The 18,018-nt window shown below is 36.2% G+C and overlaps 1 protein-coding gene across 1 annotated transcript in view; it reads right to left on the bottom strand.

Moving 5' to 3' along the window:
- CATSPERB (catsper channel auxiliary subunit beta) overlaps positions 1 to 18,018 on the bottom strand; it is a 207,045-nt gene that overhangs the window by 102,425 nt on the left and 86,602 nt on the right. The window contains exons 14-16 of the mRNA XM_021004314.2: positions 16,835 to 16,979; positions 5,551 to 5,705; positions 1,787 to 1,944 (exon numbers count right to left, since the gene is read on the bottom strand). Of these exons, the coding sequence (XP_020859973.2) occupies positions 1,787 to 1,944; positions 5,551 to 5,705; positions 16,835 to 16,979 (458 nt within the window). The remainder of the gene's footprint in view (positions 1 to 1,786; positions 1,945 to 5,550; positions 5,706 to 16,834; positions 16,980 to 18,018) is intronic.

Below are 18,018 nucleotides of genomic sequence, written 5' to 3' on the forward strand. Positions count from 1 at the left end.
GATGAAAACAACAGAGCTGAATACAAAATTTGACTTTCAAATACAGGACTCAAGTGGAACATGAAGAGGTAAACAGGAAAGAGAAATCATAAGAGACTTATTAAGATTGAACTGTTTACATTCCTGCATGTAAAGATGATATTTATAACTCATGAGACCTTTGTCAGTATTAGGGTAGTTGGAGGGAAAAAATTATGTGTATGTATATGTAGACAGATAGACAGAGGGCACAAGGTGAGTTGAAGATTAAGGGGTCATATCTGGAGAATAAAATTAAGGGATGAGAGAGGATTATACTTGGAGAAGAAGAAAGGGAGAGGTAGAATGGGGTAAATTATCTCAAAAAAAAAAAAAAACCAGAAAAGTCTCTTACAGTTGAGGGGAAACGGGGGAAGGTGAGAGGGAATGAATGAATCTTATTCTCATAGGATTTGGCTTAACAAGGGAATAACATACACATTCAATTGGATATGGAAATCTGTCTTACCCTACAGGAAAATAGGGGGAGAAGGGGACAAGAGAGCAGGGGGATGATAGAGAGGAGGGCAGATCGGGAAAGGGGGTAATCAGAAGTAAATACTTCTGAGGAGGGACAGGGTCAAAAGAAAGAATAGAATAAATGGGAGGGCAGGATAGGATTAAGGGAAATAGAGTTAGTTTTTCACAACATGTCTACTATGGATGTGTTTTGCATAACTGCACATGTACAACCTATATTGAGCTGCTTGACTTTTCAATGAGGGTGGGTAGGGAGGGAGGAAGAGAGAAAATTTGAAACCTAAAGTTTTAAAAACATATGTTTTAAAAAAATGTTTTCACATGCTACTGGGAAATAAGAAATACAGGAAATGGGGTACAGAAGTCTATCCTGCCCTACAGGAAAATAGAAGGGAAAGGGGATAAGAGAAGGGGAGAGAGATAGAAGAGAGGACAGACTAGGAGAAGGGATATTCATAATGTATGCCATCTTGGGGTGGGGGGAGGGGTGAAAATTTTGAACTCAAAAACTTGTGGAAGTGAATGTTGAAAACTAAAAATAAATTAATATTAAAAAAAAAAAGAAACTGAGGCAAGCAGAAGCTAAGTGCCTTTCCCAGGGTTGCACAGCTAATCAAGTGTCTGATACCACATTTGAACTCAGTTGTTCAGGTCCATTGCTCTGTTTCAAGGTCTAAAGAACTCCATTATTGCATATTGAACTTTTAGTTCCCTAAACTCCCAAGATCTCATTTCAGACAAACTTCTATTTCATCACATCTCTCCCACCTTAACCTTGAGAAGTTCATTTTTTAACCCCAAAGTAAAATTTTACAGTTATTCTTATTTCATCTTATTAGAATCTTTTTGGATCCTGACTCTGCCATCACATGTGTTAACTTTCCCTTTATTTTTTTCAATTTGAATCCGATTTAGATCTCTCAGCTTAAAGATTCTTCTTTAACACTGTATGTGCAACTGTTCAGTCTCATAATTCAAATGTCTTAGCTGCTGGCTACTGAGGTGGGACCTAAACTATCCCTTCCACCTTCATATGTAGTGTTTCATCAAATGGATTATTACTAAATTCTCTTTGTGAGTGGTATGCTCCAAGCTGACACCCATCACCTCACTTTCCTCTTGACTGAATATAAGCTACTTCTCCTTAGCCAGTACTTTGCTATACTCATTTAGTTAATTATTAATCAATCATATTGGTTCTATGATTCCTAAGGGCCCAAACCTTTGGCTTTAGAGCACAATAGAAACCAATGGTAAATTTAACTATCTGAAATTAATCATAATCTACTTTAATTGGAGTTTTCTGCCAACGTGGTGGGGATAAAATATTTGATCCTTTCTAGTTTCCATAGAAGCATTCTGGGGAACGTATGCAAAAAAGATCATTTGAGATGTTGTGAGGTACTGCGGAGCTAATACAGTTTTAAGTTCCGTATCTTCATTACTCTGGAAAGGGAAAAAAAAAAGAATGCCATTATTTTAAACACTCTCCCTTTTATATTTAAATACAAGTGAAAAAAGTTGTTTGCATTTAATAATTATATAATGTTATAACTCAGAACAATTGTGCTTTCTTGAGTAACTTCTGATGCCCCTTCTATTTAATATATTTTGCCTGATTCCCTTATGTGGACAAGGGACTGTATATATCCTTGGTGCAGAGTAAAGAAAACTTTTTTTTCTCCTCTCTTCCCACAATCTCTTGTAAGACTGGGATTTTGAAAGTATGGGATCACAAGAAAAAAATTTGTTGAGTCTTCACTTACTGGTACCCCTTTATTATCTGTAACAACCTGATTGGGGAGGGCTGGGGTAGGAAGGATAGCTTTAAAAAGCATAAATATAAATTTCATGGAAAAAAAATGCTTCACTGCCTGAAGGATATTGGACACCATTCTTCTGTACTCTTTTTAAGAAACTGTCATGGAGTTCCTGATGATTTTGCACAGCCTTCCCTCACTCAAATCCAATTCACTTGCATGTCATGGCATCACCTCCCTGATATCATGGTCCTCTTTGAGAACAAAGGACAAACAGCATGGAGTGGCATGTTGAGATTATATACTTCCATGGGGAAAAGGAAATAGAGATTGGACCTATGATTTTGTTGTTACAGAGAACTACCAGATGAAGAAAGTCCATTTATCAATACAAGTTGGCACCTTCTCTATAGCTTAAAGTCTTGTAACTTAAAGTTGCTTAGAACAGTGACTAGCCTAGGGTCACATGACCAGTACATGTCAGGGGTAGTCCCTGAACCAAATAACTTTCATAGGTGGACACAAAAAGTTTCCTTTCAACAAATCCATAGGACTTTATGTGACTATGGTTTTGTGAAGCACTGAATGGGGAACTGATTTTGCTGTGTGTGTTTTATTCAGTGATCTAACTAGAGAGTAGCAACTGCCCTGAGTGAATCAGAAAAGAGGACTCAGTACATATCTTGGGACTTAAAAGCTATTGTCTCTCTCATGGTGAGGCCTCAGAACGGTCCTCCCCCTCCCTTCAGAGAAATCATGCCTCCCCTGTCTCTTGGTGTAAACCCTTTTTCCCCAAAGCCAACAAATGCATTCATCCCCATGTTTCTTACTGAGGAACTTCTCTAGCTGCCAGCAACCCCAAAGACCTCTCTTTTCAATCCTGATGCTTTGCTTTTTTATCTCATTGCTGCTCTAATCCAGTGTTTCATTATTGCCTGGCTAGCTTTGGGGACTGGAGGAAAGGGAGGAAAAACAGTAGAAGCTGGCCCCAGCACATATCTTTAATCTGAGATCTTCCCCAGAACTCTATGTGTAAGTCTAGGGAGAAAGCAAGATGCAGACTGAATGGGGGCATACTAAAAGAAAAGTGTTCTCCAATACTATCTGCCCTTATCTATTCACAGCCTAGTCCCAAACTGTCCTCCCAGCTTCATTATTCTCCTGCCCACACTTAGTGGTCCAGCCAGCCAAAGTGGCCTTCTTTGTGTTCCTCACACATAACACTCCCTTTCCAATCTCCATGCTTTTGAAGTAGCTAGCATCCAGGCCTTAGAATGTATTCCCTACTCAAGAAGAATCTCAAGCACCACCTTCTACATGAAGCCTTTTCTGATCCCCCTCCCAACTAAGAGTGAAGTGATTCCCTATACTTTAAATCTATTCTATATTTACATGTATGCATGTATGTATATTTCATATTTATATAATATGTGGAATCCAGGTGGTACAATAGATAGAATACTGGGCTTGGAATAAGGAAGAACTGAGTTCAAATCTTACTTCAGGCACTTACTAGCCAGATGACCTTAAGCGAGTCACACTACTCTTGTCAGTCTCAGTTGTCTTCTCTGTAAAATGAGGACAACCATACCTACCTCCCTGGATTGTGAGGATAAAATGAGGTAATATTTGTAAAGTGCTTTGCAAACCTTAGAATATAAATGTTATTCTTATTATATGTACATGTCCTCCCTATGTCTATTATATATACATTCAAGATTCTTCAGAATATTGATCATTCTCACTGTCCTAGGAATCCTAGGGAATCCTAGGGATTTCATTCTTTGTATTTTAATCCCAGTACTTAGCATAGTGCCAGGTACATAAGAAGTGCTTAATAAATAAATATTTGTTGATTTGTTGATTGAATGACTTAGCTGTCTTCCATTTTCTTAAATATTAGAGCCCTAGAGGAAAATGGAAATGTAAAAGGCTAGAGGAGTAAAGGTAGGAGAAGACAGTGGCCTGGGAGGTCAGGTAAATTAATGCTTCAACCTGGAAAGATTTCTGGAGATGGATAAAATACTAGATTCTGTCTCCAAAGGGAGCACCATGTAGCCTCCTACAAGACATACTAGTGGACTAGAACAGTGCCACTGCATCTGTCTCATTAAGGTGTGTGATGAGAACACTATGTGCACTGGGCCACACGTGTATACTGGTTGCACATGGGTATCTAACAGTGGGGTATTGAAGAGGTCAAAGTGTATGCAGTTGTTGGAACTTATCCAGGTATTAAAACCAATCATGAAAAAGTCTGATGTCATATGCAGTATTCTATACCTATAATACACCAACTCGGAAAAAATAAAGGTGAGGAGCTTCGCCCTCTTCTCTGGGGCCAAGTTTGGTCATTGTCATTTCATTGCACTCAGTTTCCATTTTTATTTCCATTCACGCAGCTGTAGTTGTATGAATGGAAATTGGAATCTTGTTTTCCTATTTCTGCACTGCTCATTTTGCAGAGTTGAGATGCCTCTCCATGCTTCTTTGATTCATCATACTCATAGTTTCTTACAGTGCCAGTAATATTCCATCACAGTCATGAGCTACATCTTTAGCCATTCCCCACTTGACAGAGATTTGCATTCTTTTCTGTTTTTTATGTTTCTATAAATTTTTTTTATATATGGAACTAGGTTTTCTTTTGCCATTGCCTTCTTAGGGACATATGCCTAGCAGTGGAATCTATAGGTCAAAGATTGTAGACGTGTTAGCCACTTTTTTGGCATAATTGTAAATTCCCTTCGATAATGGCTGAACCAATTTATAGCTCCACCCAAAAATGCATTTATGTTTTCTTTCTTTTCTACAACCTCAACAACATTGTTCTTGTCATCTTTGCCAAATTACTTTGAGGTACAACCACAGGTTTGTTTTGACTTGCATTTCTCTTACGGCTGGTGATTTGGAACAACACCTTATATTTGCATAAGAGTCTGCATACCTCAACCTTCCCTCACCTACCATTTCAGGCAGGTAAGTTGAGTGTGGTGTGTTTGATTAGGCTTATTTTCAGCTCTATGGTCTTGAAGACCCATGGACCTTTTTTTAAATACTTTGCCCCCAAAAATCCATTTGATTCTAGACTGAAAAGTTCTGACTTTCATGATTGATACATTAGATTATCACTAAAGGCCATTCAGCACTGGGTATATAATTTAGGTTAAAATGCTTGTGCTTGAAAATAGTACATCATCTACCTATGAGGGAGATGATAGTCCTGTGATTCTGTGCTTAATTCTTATTTTAAAAATATTTTACACATTAGCAATGCATATATGTCACTGACCTTTAAAACTGCTTCATTATCAAACACAGAATAAATGTCTATACAATCCTTAGTCGTCTCGTTCATAGAAACTAAAGCTTCAGAGCCCACATGGTCATAGTATAACTCAAAAATGGGTAGTTTGCTTTGACCCAATTTGGAATAAAATTTTAGCCCTGTTGGAAAGAAAATTTTTTTTAAAGTATTTTGAAATTCAACCTTTTACCTGGGCATGGGCAAATACTTTCTTAAATTTGACTGGGATAAATTATCACTCTGTCCCCCTGGGTAACTCTTCTTGTTAGGCTTTCAACGGTGTTCGGTTTGGGCTTATATAACTGGTAACATAACTTATCCACCTGACTCCCAATGGAAGAATGAATTTTGATGAGCGTGGTCTGACTATATCCTAGGAGAATGAAATCCCTGGCTAACACCTTCTTGCCTAGTCTCTGTGCTTTACTTTCTACCTAAGGGATCCCCTTTGTCATATTGATCCTAGACTCATCATAGCTTCTAGGCTAGATAATCATAAGCACTACCTTACTCATGGAGAGCTGCTAACTCTTAAAAATGTTATTTTGCTCCTTTGGGCTAATCCTTAAAAAGAAGGAAAGGACTAGAAGATCTCAAAGGAATTCTCTGGAATGCAATATTTTGCTACCCCCTAACTATCTGGGCTACATGCTGTCCTGTTGCCCCAGTAATTCCATACACACATTTTTTTTTTTAGTTCTGTGTCTACCTACTTCTCCCCAGCCATCTCTTCACCATGTTTTCACTAGTCAGTCATTTTCCTACCTGACAAAAAACCTTGGACTCAACCTCCGGGACACTGGGGTTTAAGAGATGAGCTTTTTACCTTCTAAGCCTCCATGACACTTCATGCTATCTGCATCATGCTATCTCTCTAGCTCTCCTACATTTGTTCTCCTTCTCCCTTTACAACGCAAACTCCTTGAAGCCAGGGAATATCTTATTTTCTTGCATTGTACCCATTTAACACAGCAACTTGCATAGAGTAAGAACTTAATAATTATTTTATATTTCTGTCAATATCACTGTCTTCTAGGCCAGTGGTCTCCAAATTTTTTTAATTCCTATTGGTAATTTATAGTCTTAGAGAGTTGTATTAAGTATTAAAAACTTAAGTGACTTGCCCATGGTTACACAGCCAGTATGTAACAAAGGTGGCTTGAACCCAAGTTTTTCTGGCTTCAAGGCCAGCTTTCTATCCACTGACCTATGCCAAGTGCATTATAAAACATACAAAAGGAATGCTTCTTAAAATGATATTTAAATTTCATTTCATTAAAATGAAACAATTTAAAATCATTTGTTTTATTTATTGAGTGGAAATCCTTTTTGCTCTTACTAAAAATTACCAACATTTTAGTGGAAACAGTGAACTTGAAAATTCATTATTATTTTTAAAAATATTTCCTTAATATTACACTTTGGGTTTACGTTCAGTTTATTCTGATACTTGGTTTTTATGGCCATCAGCTGAGAAAGATGCTTTGTGAATGTGAAGAAGCATCAGTATTAAGCTTACTCAATCAGCACACTAATTGTTCAGGCCAATCCCCTAATTATGGAAAGGTTTCTGTTGAAATTTGGTTTCTAAAATTCTATCTTCCATGATGTCATCAGTTGCTTTTGCAAATACATTGAATACATTATTTTTACTTTTCAAAAACCACTGAAACTTCATTAGAAACATTTTTAGATAGCTGGTTGTTTTGTCAATTATTCATGACTGACTCTTTGTGACCCCAATTTGAGTTTTTCTTGGCAAAGTGGAGTAGTTTGCCATTTCCTTTTCCAGGTCACTTTACAGATAAGGAAACTGAGGCAAATAGGGTTAAGTGACTTGCCTAGGGTCATACAGCTAATAAGTGTTTGAGGCTAGATTGGAACTATGACTCCAGGGCCAGCCTCTATGCACTGTGCCACCTAGCTTCCCCTTTAAGTAGCTTAGAAAATGTTGTTTCCAACTTTGTTATGGGTGACACACTTAATTTTCAGTAACAAAACCTTGATTTTTAAATGTCTTGCTTTGCGATGATATGGTATCACTGAAGGCACTATGTAAAATTTTTGATGAGATTCATTTTTAATGACAGAAATTACAGTTCAACATTTCAGATAATCCTCTTGATAATTTTGACTGAGGGAGGAGGGCATATATTCCTTGTCAGATCTTATTAGATCATTGTTTTTACCTTAGAATATAACTGATAAGCACTCCCTGGTAGAAATTTTAGCCTTCCACTTCCTTGTTCACATCTTCTAGCTTAGTGTCCCTTCTGAGTTAGTCAGCCAATTTTTTCTTTGAGTCATGGGTCCAGTCCCCAAAAGATTGCTAATCTGCTAATAGGGTAACTATTCTTCCGTATGTAGCTATTTTTGACACTGTAGTTCATAAGTCCCCAGTGGTGTGCTTCCCATTAACAATCAGGCAAAAGATGCTCAAAGCAAATATATTTAGTATGATGGTATAATAAAAGTAATAGCTACAAAGTATTTTCCTCATAAAGCTGAAGCATATTCTCTCACAAACAAACAAAGCATCCATAGGGAAAGAGTGTCACTTATAGTACGTAAGTGATAGTAAGATACATATATAAAGAATACATGTTGTCAAGACAACTCACAACTCCAAAACTGTGGGAAGGGTGGGTCGGTAGGAATGATTGGGAGAGATAAGATAGACTTAGGACTGGATTATAGTGATATCATGTGAAATCAACCCTCTTTACTCAGAACATAAAAGGAGTCTTGTCACATGACACTGCTTTCAATAAATATTAAATATTGCTTTCTTCATAAATGGATATTTTTGAAGGTGGGGCCCTGCAGGAAAAAAAAAAAACATGATCCAGGTGCAGAGAGAGGGGAGGGCAGGAAGAGAGAGAGATACCAATACAAAAACAAAGAAATGGAAAGGACCATCAAAAAATAATCTAAAGTAAATGCTGCAAAATTACAAATAAGAAGAAGAGAAAGGAACAAGAATTCATTAAAGTAATTTTTTAGTTAAGTTTTTAGATAAGTAAAGTTAAGTTAAGTAAATTTGGAGCTTCTTAAATTTTATAGTTATGAAGGAAAGAAGGAATAAAGGGAAAGAATGGGTGTAGCTCTTAAATTAGAATGTGATAGGAGCAACATTTACCCCACATAGGCTAGGCTAGGTTTTGTTTTTCCTTAAAAGGCTTGATAACATCCTCAAAACTTAATTGGTTCAAGGAACCAATGCTGGAATAAATCAAATAATAAATAAACATTTATTATGTTTTTACTGTGTGCCAAGCATCATGCTAAGCCCTGTAATCATCAACATAGATTCCTGAAGGACCACACTTTTCCTACTTGTTGGCCACTGTGGCAAATTCTGGATGACATGCAATTAGAGGGATATTTCTTGTTCTTCCATTGACCATGCTAGGATAAGAGATATAATAATTCTACCTGAGTTAACATATAGTTAATGCTATACCAAATTAACAATGAGATATTTTATGAAACTAGACAAAGATGAAATTCATTTGGGGGAAAATGGTCTAAAATTCAAAAGTAAACATATTTTTAAAAAGGGGAGAGGGAGGACAGTAGCACTTCCAAACCTCAAATTATATTAGAAAGTGGTAATTGGGTGGGGGAGCCAAAATGTCAGAGAAAAGGTAGGCACTTACCTGGGCTGTCCCCCAAATCCTTCCAAACACCTGTAAATAATGCCATAAAACAATTCCTGGAGCAATAGAATCCACAAAAGGATGGGGTGAAATAATTTTTCATCCAAAGACAATATAGAAGATCAGCAGGAAAGGTCTCTTACACCAGAGTGAGAGTGGATCTCAGTCCAGCCCAGGCTACAATAGCACAGACCCAGACCCAGTAAACCAGGAACAGGCTTTGGGAGCCACTGAATCAGTAATGGCAGCAGCTGATTCCAGAGCTCTCAGCCCATAGAGAGAAAGGGGGTCAAACAAGTGATCAGAAACAGATTACAGGGTTATCTTTGCTAGCATTGAGGCAGGACTCTGTTGTTTTGCCTGTACTTGGATCTGGGTTGCAGTCCTGGGTGGCAGCCTCAGGGTGAGGAAGAACAGTAACATACCAGAGCTTGCGACCACAGTGGAGCAGGAACCCTTGTCACAGTCCCAGAGCAGAAAAGAGTGCTTGCGGTTACTCACAGACCAGAGCACAGGCCAGGAGAGGAGTAAACACCTCTCCTTACATCACACCACCTTGAAAGAATTTAAAACCTACGGGTCCCAAGAAGTATCTTTGAAAACAGCTACACAAAAAACCATGAAACTTGGGACGGTATACCTCCTAAAAGAGACCCCAAAAGGAAAACTCCCAGGAATACTATAGCCAAATTCCAGAGTTCCCAGGTCAAGCAGAAAATATTGCAAGCAGTCAGAAAGAAACAATTCAAGTATTGTGGAACCACAATCAGGATAACACAGATTTAGCAGCTTCTATCTACATTAAGGGGTCACAAGACTTAGAATATAATATTCCAGAGGTCAGAGGAGCTAGGATTAAAACCAAGAATCATCTACCAAGCAAAATTGACTACAATCAATGAGGGGGAAATTGTCATTCAATGAAGCAGAGGAATTAAATGCGTTCTTGAGAAAAACCAGAGCTAAATAGAAAATTTGACTTTCAAATACAAGACTCAAGAAAACATGAAAAGATAAACAGGAAAGAGAAATTGTAAGGACTTATTAAAGTTGTACTACTTCATACCTATTAGATTATAGGATAGAAAAGGTAAATGACAAATGTTGGAGGGGATGTGGGAAAATGAGACAATAACATACTGTTGTTGGGAGTTGTGAATTGATTAAACCATTCTATAGAGCCATTTGGAACTATGCCAAAAGGGCTATAAAACCATGCATACCCTTTGACATAGCAATACCACTACTAGGTCTGTATCCCAAAAGAGAAAAAAAAAGGGAAACAACATATAGGTACAAAAATATTTATAGCAGATCTTTTCTGCAGATAAAGAAATAGAAATTAAGGGGATACATATTAATCAGGGAATGGCTGAATAAGTTGTGATATGTAATTATGATGGAATATTGTTGTAATATAAGAAATGATGAGCAGGATGCTCTCAGAAGAACCTAGAAAGACTCACATGGATTGATGTAAAGTGAAATGTACTGGGTACAAAGTAACAGCAATGTTGTAAGATGATCAGCTGTGAAAGACTTAGCTAGTCTCAGCCACACAATGATCCATGATAACTCTGAAGGACTTAGGATGAAAAATGCTATCCAACCACAGAAAAAGAACTGATGGTGTCTGAACACAGACTGAAGCAACTTTGGGTTTTTGAGGATGTTTTTTCACTTTATTTTTCTTGAGGTTTTTTTTTCAATGTTTTCTTTCACAACATGACTATTGTGGATATATTTAATATGACTACATATATACAACCTATATGGAATTGCTTGTCCTCTCAATGAAGAGGGTTGGGAGGGAGAAAGGGAGATAATTTGGAGCTCAAAGTTTTAAAAGACAAATGTTATAAAAAAAAATTTTAATTAAAAAAAAAGACTGGGTCAAATGGTAAAAGAGGTACAAAAAGCCAATGAGGAAAAGAATGCCTTGAAAAGCAGGACTGGCCAAATGGAAAAAGAGGCACAGAAATTCACTGAAGAAAAAAACTTTCTAAAAAGTAAAATTGGCCAAATGGAAAAAAAGGTTTAAATGCTCACTAAAGAAAATGATCCCTTAAAAATTAGAATGGGGCAAATGGAAGCTAATGACTTTATGAGAAATCAAGAAACAGTAAAACAAAACCAAAAGAAGTGAAAAAAAAGAAGACATTGTGAAATATCTCACTGGAAAAAAAAAAAACAACTGACATAGAAAATAGATCCAGAAGAGATAATTTAAAAATTATTGGACCACTTGAAAGCCATGATCAAAAAAAGAGCCTAGACATCATCTTTCAAGAAATTATCAAGGAAAACTGCCCTGATATTCTAGACCCAGAGGGTAAAATAGAAATGGAAAGAATACACTGACCACCACCTGAAAGAGATCCCAAAATGAAAACTCCTGGGAACATTATACCAAAATTTTAGAGCTCCCAGGTCAAGGAGAAAATATTGCAAGTAGCCAGAAAGAAATAATTCAAGCATGGTTGAGCCACAGTCAAATAACACGAGATTTAGCAGCTTCTACATTAAAGGATCAGAGGGCTTGGAACATGATATTCCAGAGGGCAAGGGAACTAGAATTACAACCAACAATCACCTACCCAGCAAAACTGAGTATGAGGGGGGAAAGTGGATATTCAATGAAATAGAGGACTTTAAAGCATTCTTAACAAAAAGACCAGAGTTTAATAGAAAATTTGACTTTTAAATACAAGACTCAAGAGAAGCATAAAAAGGTAAACAGGAAAGGAAAATGACAGGGGACTTAATAAGGTTAAACTGTTTGCATTCCTACATGAAAGATGATACTTGTAACTCATAAGAACTTTCTCATTATTAGGGCAGTTAGAAGGAGTACATATAGATAGATGGCACAGGTACTAAATGTGAAGGGATGATATCTAAAGAATAAAAATAAAGCTAAAACTAAATTAAGGGGTTAGAGAGGAACTGTACTGGGAAAAAGGGAAACAGAAAGGTAGAATAGGGTAAATTATCTCACATAAAAGAAGCAAGAAAAAGCTTTTACAGTGAAGGGGAAGAGTGGGGAGGAGAGGGAGAATTAGTGAACCTTACTTTCATCAGAATTGGTTCCAAGAGAGAATGACATAAACGTTCAATTGGGTGTAGAAATCTATGTAACCTTAAAGGAAAGTATAAGGGCAAAGGAATAAGAGGAAGAAGGGGGGTGGGGCTGATAGAAGGGAGAGCACATTGGGGGAGGGGGTAGTCAGAAGCAAAACACTTTTGAGGAGGGACAGGGTGAAAGGAGAGAAAGGATGGAATAAAGGGAAGGGGTAGAATGTAGAGAAATATACTTAGCAACAATAACTGTGAAAAAAATTTGAAGCAAGTTTCTCTGACATATAGAGAATTGAGTTAAATTTATAAAAATAAGAGACACTCCTCAAATTGATAAATGATCAAAATATATGAACAGTTTTCAGGTGAAGTAATCAAAGCTATCTATAGCCACATGAAAAAATGCTCTATCTCACTACTGATTGGAGAAATGTAAATTAAAACAATTCTGAGGTACTATCTCATATCTATTAAGGCTAATATGACAGAAAAGGAAAATGACAAATGTTGGAGGGGATGTGAGGAAAATGAGACATTAATGCACTGTTGGTGGAGTTGTTAATGGATTCAACCATTCTGTAGAGAAATTTGGAACTGAGCCCAAAGGGCTATAAAACCATGCATACCCTTTGACCTAACAATAGTATTTATTACTAGGGCTGTATTCCAAAAGAAATTTTAAAAAAAGGAAAAGGACTTATATGTACAAAAATATTTATAGTAGTCCTTTTCTGGTGGCAAAGAATTGGAAATGGAGGGAATGCCCGCCAAATGGGGAATGATTAAACAAATGTGGTATGTGATTGTGATGGAATAGTATTGTGCTATAAGAAATGAGCAAGATGCTCTCAGAAAAACCTAAAAAGACTGATGCAAAGTGAAACGTACTGTGTACAAAGTAACAGCATTATTGTAAGATGATGAAAAAAAAATATTGTAAGATGATTAGCTATGAATGACTTAGCTATTTTCAATGATATAATGATCCAAGACAACTCTGAAGGCCTTATAATGAAAAATGCTCTCCATCTCCAGAGAAAAAAACCGATGGTGTCAAAGCATACTTTTTTTCCTTTATGTGTTTTTTTTTGGTCTATGTTTTCTTTCACAACATGGCTAACATGGAAATGATTTGCATGACAGCCCATGTATAACATATATCAAATTGCTTGCCTTCTCAATGGTGGGGAGGGGACATGGGTAGGGTGGAAGGGAGAGAATTTAGAACTCAAAATTTTAAAAATGAATGTTAAAAATTTTTTTAACATGTAATTAGGGAAAAATAAAACACTAAATACATTTTTAAGAAAAGAAAGTAGTAATCATAAAAATGTTTTGATGTGAGTTAAAAATAGAAAGTCAAATCAGTGGAATGGATGATATAAATAGGAATCAGAAATAGGAAATAACAGTTTTCTATAAGTTCAAGAACTTAATAAACTCCTTATAAAGAGCTCTCCATTTGACAAGTATTGCTAGGAGGGGAAATGAAAATATTTTAGGAGAACTTAGGATTATACTAATAGCTTCTAGTATGTACCACAATAAGCTCAAAAGAGGTACACGATTTCAACATAAAAGGTCATAGTATCAGAATAAAATTAGAAGACAATGAGATTAAGACCTTTCTCATTAGGTACAGCTATAACTTGATATGAATTCTTAAGCAAACAAGCAACAAAAGAAATCAAAAAAAGGTAAAACAAATCATTCCAAATAAACAGAATTGAAAATTTTACATGTACAAAATCAATGTAACTAGAATAAGAAGAGAATGCATCAACTTAGAAATAATCTTGGCATAAAATATCTTTGAAGAGGTTCTGATATCCAAGGACATAAGGAACTAAAACCAATAAAGAAGACTAAACCATCCCCTAATTGATAAATGGTCCAAGGATATGAATAAATGGTTCTCAGAATAATTAGAAACATTTAAGAACTATGTGAAAGATTGCCTCCAAATAACTAATAACAAAAGAAATGCAAAATAAAGCAACTCTGAGCGTTTACCTCACTTGTAGCAAGCTGTCAAAATTGACAAAAGATGAAAATAGTCAATGGCTGGAAGGGCTGTTAAGTGTATGTTCCACTAACATACACTGAAAAATAATTTGGATTATGTTTTTAAAAATGACTAGAGTTTCCATACCCTTTTACTCAGAGATTCTACTGCCCCTTGCTATCTCCAAGGAGGTCAAAAACAGAAATAATGGTTACATGAATATCAAAATATGCATTGCAACATTTTTTGTGGTAGCAAAGAATCAAAACCAAAGTAGTGGATTGGACATAAGATAAACAAATTGCAATATATGACTATAACACAATGTTTCCATTTAGTAGTTCACAAACTCCATGAAGGGAATGACACTAAAATTCTTTAATAGTGTAATTTCAGATTATTATGAGTAGTATATTAAATTACTCTTGGGGTTCATGACACATTATTTGGTTGTTGTTGAAAGGAGTTCACAAAAAAAAACAAAAACTTTTGGGAAACATTGCTATAATAGAATATTACTATGTCATAAGAAATGACAAATATGAAAAATTCTGAAAAGCATTGAGAGCCTTGGATGAATTGACACACTGTTAAACAGGAAGAACCAAGAAAATAATATACATAATGACTGCGCAACATAAATAAAATATTTTTAAGAGAAACTAAATGCTATAGAATTATAAAGATTAATTTTGGCCTTAGAAAGCAATTTCAGTTGAGTAGAGGGCTCAGAGGCCAAGGTTGAGAAGTGAATAAGAGGAGGAAAAAGTGAAGGTAATGATTGTAGACAGTCTTCTAAGAACTTGAGTATGAAATGGAAGAGATATATAAAGCTTTGAGATCAAATGAGGGTGTTTTTTTTTTTTAAAGGATATGGTAGACGGGCATATTCATAGGCAGGAAAGAAGGAACTGGTAGATAGGAAGAGACTAAAGGTTAGAGAGAGAAGGGAGAGAATTAAGAGGGAATCTGTTAAACAGTTAACTCTTCATCAGAGACTGGCGTAAAGGAGAGAAGACATGGGAAATAATGTCAAAGTAGCTTGAGATTTAGAAAAGGAGAAATCATAGCAAATAGTCCTCATAAAGTATAAAGCATGATCCTCTGCTAGGAGAGGTGAGGAAGGCTTTAGGGAAAAAAGAGATTTGGAACAGCTTCTGTATGAAGTGGGAGAGAAAATCAATTAGGTTCAACAAAGGAGTTACCATACAAGGGCTGTAGAACTGGTTTCTCTAGAATCTTCTTAGCTATTTACAATCACATGGTGGATAGCTGACCAGGCTTTCACACAGCAGGGTCCTCTGGTAGAAGCAGCTTTTTATGTTAAATAAGGACCCTCAATATAATGGGCATATAGGACACCTGCCTTCTTTCTATTACTATTGTTTACCTCCAAGGGTTAGCTATTGTCCTGGTTACAGAGACATTAATGGGCAACTAATTGCCAAACAACTGAAAATCATCTTAGTCTATACTGTAAACATAGTATATGCTCTAGGAAGGCAATCTCAAACTCGTAGCCCACAGACTACTTTGTGGTGCTCCCCAAGTCAGGTTCAGCTGAATATGTAACTGGATTAATTAGTGAGAAAAAAAATTCAATTCATGTATTAAATTAAATTCAATTCAAAAACATGTATTAAGCACCTACTCCATACCAGGCACTATGATAACAAATGGAGATACAAGTAAAAAAAAGAAAGGCAATCTCTGCCCTCAAGGAGCTTATAATCTGATGGGATAAGACAATACACAAAAGAAAGATGAAAGCAAAGGGATGGATGGAACAGGGGAGGGGTACTTGTGGAGTAGAAACCAAGCAGAGGCACTGATGGAAAACAAAGCTACCTTATTATTCAGATATCAGTAAGTAGATTGCTGATCAACTGAAACACAAAATTTGAGTGCTACATAACTGCTTTAGGAAATGAAGTTCACTTTGGATTCTTCTTTTAATGGCAATAACCACAGAGGATTTTACCTATACTATCTGACAGTGGTGTGATGCATCAGTGCGATTAATTCTTCCTTCAATGCAGACAGCAATCCTTCTGTGCTTTGGTATCTAGATAGTCTTCATAAGTTGCTGTAACTGAAAACATTTATCACCTATTGACCAACATTTTAGGGATGAGTCTTTATATACTTGAGCTGGTCTTCCAAAGACATATATGGAGTCTATTATTAGTCCTTTTACCAGAAGGCTTTCCAGTTTGGCAGGACTTGCCACAGCTTGTAATCAGCTGCCATGAACTTCAAGAACACGGGATCAACTCCATGCCATGATAATGGTATCAAAGAAGGATTTTAGCTAAGCCAATACCCTTAGGAACATTAAAAGCAAAAGGAAAACTTGAATGAGTCTGCTTATAACTTGGCTATGAAGAAAAAAATATTAGAGGACCATGGGAATGACATTTGGGTTTTGAGCGAGGATTTTAGGATTGGATAATAAAGTTTGATTAGATAATATAACTGGATCCTAGCATCTGCCCAACATTTCCATTATTATATCTGAATGCCTCACCTGCCTTAGAAAAATATAAATTTGAAGTCCGAGAAACAAAGATAATCTCTTCAGAATGGAAACTATGGTAGCTTGAAATTATGACATCATCGAAAAAATTTCCCACTATCTCAAAACTGTTAGCTCCATCATATGAAATCCAGATCTAGAGAGAAAAGATAACAACAAATGAAGAAATGTTATTTTCTGTATTGAGGGATTTTCATTACAAAGGTATTACAAAATTCAAATCAATTATACAAATAATTATCTATTATGTAAAAAACTATTAGGTGCAGAGCAGGTCATGGTATGCACACCAGCAGAAATTCCTTACCAAGAGCTCTCTGCACTGATGAAAATGGATGTCTTATACAAATAAGAAAGACACTGAGGATATACACACAAAAATGACAGTTCTGCCTATAGATAGCTTACCAGGGAATAACAACACATACTCAGAGAAATAAATACAAGTTAATTTGAAAAGGAAGTGAGAGCATCAACAAATGGAAAACTCAGAGAAAGCATCATGGAAGAGATGGCACCTGAGCTGAGATTTAAAGGAAGACAAGGATTCTGAGAGGCACAGAAGAGAAAGGAGTGCATTGCAGGTGTAGAGGAAGATAGCCTATGCAGATGAACTAAATAGTTGTGAAGAAAGTGCTGGGCAAAACTCTAAATTTTTCTACATGATTGAGCTATTATTACTTAGGCTGATTTTCCAATGAAATTAATCAGATGGCATTAAACCCCCATATTTTGTTTTCATCAAATACTTGAGCACGTATCCTATGCTACATTTTCATTCACTTATAGGATTTTCAAGAGAAGTAACCATATTACATCCACACAGCATCTGGCTGTTTAATAAATTTTGCTGACATAGGGAAATATTTATTCATTAGTGAATTTTAACTACAGAAATGTAATTCTGATTCTGTGAGTCAGAGGGGAAATAGGATGGACATTTTATGCATAAAATTTTCAAGGTAATGTCACTGGTTAGAAATACATGTTAATGACGGGCTTAATCACAGGTTTGGGCCATAGTACATTTACTTTTTTAAACTTGAAGTGTAGCAGAGTCAAGATGGTGAAATAAAGAGTAACAACTGCCAAACTAACCCCCAAAACACCTTTCCTACAAAATAACTATTTTGTTGTTGTTGTTTTTCAGTCATGTCTGACTCTTAATGACCCCA

Source organism: Phascolarctos cinereus, unplaced genomic scaffold (assembly GCF_003287225.1).
Source record: "Phascolarctos cinereus isolate Bilbo 61053 unplaced genomic scaffold, phaCin_HiC Scaffold_3;HRSCAF=262, whole genome shotgun sequence".
In the NCBI taxonomy this organism is placed as follows: domain Eukaryota; kingdom Metazoa; phylum Chordata; class Mammalia; order Diprotodontia; family Phascolarctidae; genus Phascolarctos; species Phascolarctos cinereus.